The following is a 1,832-nucleotide window of genomic DNA, read 5'->3' as shown; positions in this document are numbered from 1 at the left end:
TTCTGTCGTACGATTGTGTGAAAGCAACCAGAATGCGTAGCCACGTCTTGGAAAGTGATGTCACATACGTCACATGCGCGTGACCCCTGTATCTGACACGCCTCTTCCTCTTCCGTTCTTCCGTCTGTATTTTCGAGGTTATCCGTGATTTTCTTCCCCGCGTTTAATCGTCTTTTCGCCTTTATTCGCACGTTCTCCGAAAACGTAGAAGTATTCGTGACGGAATGCATGACACCGTGCTTCCAATTACCATCTTGGGAGTAGTGGCTATCTTCAATGTAATGAACAGGAAGAAGCAAAAAAGGAAGACATGGTCCAAGCAATGGTTGCGTGACCGCCAGAAGTACTCCCACATGTCTCTGCTAAAACACCTGAATGAGAACAATCCAGACGACTACCGGAATTTTTTAAGGATGAATGATGTCTGTTTCCAAAATTTGCTGCAAGCCGTCACACCATTCATCAGCAAAAAGGACACACTAATGCGGGAATCTATAAGCCCAGAGCAACGGCTAATTGCTACTCTCCGTTACTTGGCAACAGGGAGAAGTCTTCAGGACCTGAAATTTTCCACAGGCATTTCTCCACAATCACTTGGAAAGATAATCCCAGAGACCTGCAAGGCTATCATTATGGCATTACAGCAGGAATATATCAAGGTACAGTCAATCTTTTGTATGCTAATGTGCAGCTATATGTTTATTCATTGTATTGACCCTCTTCTCAAATTAACTTTCAGTTACCCAGCAATCCCCATGAGTGGAATGAGGTCGCCAACAATTTCCAACATCATTGGAATTTCCCAAATTGTGGTGGGGCCATTGATGGCAAACATGTACGTATAGTGCCACCTGCAAATACTGGTTCCTTTTTCTACAATTACAAAGGTTTCTTCAGTATTGTGATGCTTGCTGTAGTTAATGCCAACTACGAGTTCATGTATTTAGATATTGGCAAGAATGGGCGGAACTCAGATGGGAGTATCATCGATCAAACAGAGTTCTACAAGCGTCTCAAGGAAGGGAAACTCAATCTGCCATCCTGCGAGGAAACCTTTGAAGGCATGAACTTCGTATTTGTAGCTGACGACGCGTTTGCGCTTAGTGAACATGTTATGAAACCATTCCCCATGAGAAATTTAACAAGACAACAGAGGATCTTCAACTATAGGTTGTCCCGGGCACGCAGGGTTGTTGAGAACGCATTTGGCATACTTGCAAATCGATTCCGCATTTTTCTGACCTCTATCAATTTAGCGTTGTATAAAATCGACTGCCTTGTTCTATGCTGTTGTGTTCTGCACAACTATCTAAGAAGAAATGCCCATGGCTACATGACACTTGTGCCTTCTGAAAGAGAGCCTGATGATCCTTCATCAATGCCAGGGAGTACCATTCGTGGAGACAGCCATGAGCATATTGATTTACTAACTCCCCTAAACAGTGGATATCCTAGACTTCCCTCACAAAATGCACGGCAGTGTCGACTGGATTACATGGAGTATTTCGTTGGTAGGGGCTCAGTTTCCTGGCAGGATGACAAATAAAAGACCACTGGACAACATAAAGCTAATATTATACATATGCAATATGGCAGGCTCCTTTTTCTGTTCTGCATAAAAAATTGATTGTTGTTATTTTTAACATAACTTCTTGGTTTATGTAGTTGTTATATGTAATTAAAGTTACATGTCTATAATAGTTTGGGTTTGCAAATTTGCAGAATAAATATGTCCACTGTATCTAATAAGTTTTTTCTTTGTTTTCATTATAAACAGTGTACTTTTTTACTGTACTGCAGCATTAAGATAATGTTCACAAATAGCTTATATT

General features: G+C 41.2%; 1 protein-coding gene across 1 annotated transcript; it reads left to right on the top strand.

The window, feature by feature from the left end:
• Positions 1–224: 224 nt before the first annotated feature.
• On the top strand, positions 225–1,546 carry LOC309550573 (uncharacterized protein; the record flags this gene model as incomplete). The annotated part of the gene is made up of 2 exons (XM_082250921.1): positions 225–659; positions 740–1,546. 2 exons carry the CDS (start codon positions 225–227, stop codon positions 1,544–1,546), a joined length of 1,242 nt encoding a protein of 413 aa, XP_082107047.1.
• Positions 1,547–1,832: the final 286 nt, after the last annotated feature.

The sequence above is a fragment of the Pelophylax lessonae genome (genome assembly GCF_965119305.1).
Source record: "Pelophylax lessonae genome assembly, chromosome: 3".
Lineage (NCBI taxonomy): Eukaryota > Metazoa > Chordata > Amphibia > Anura > Ranidae > Pelophylax > Pelophylax lessonae.
This window is presented reverse-complemented; position numbering and strand designations above follow the sequence as displayed.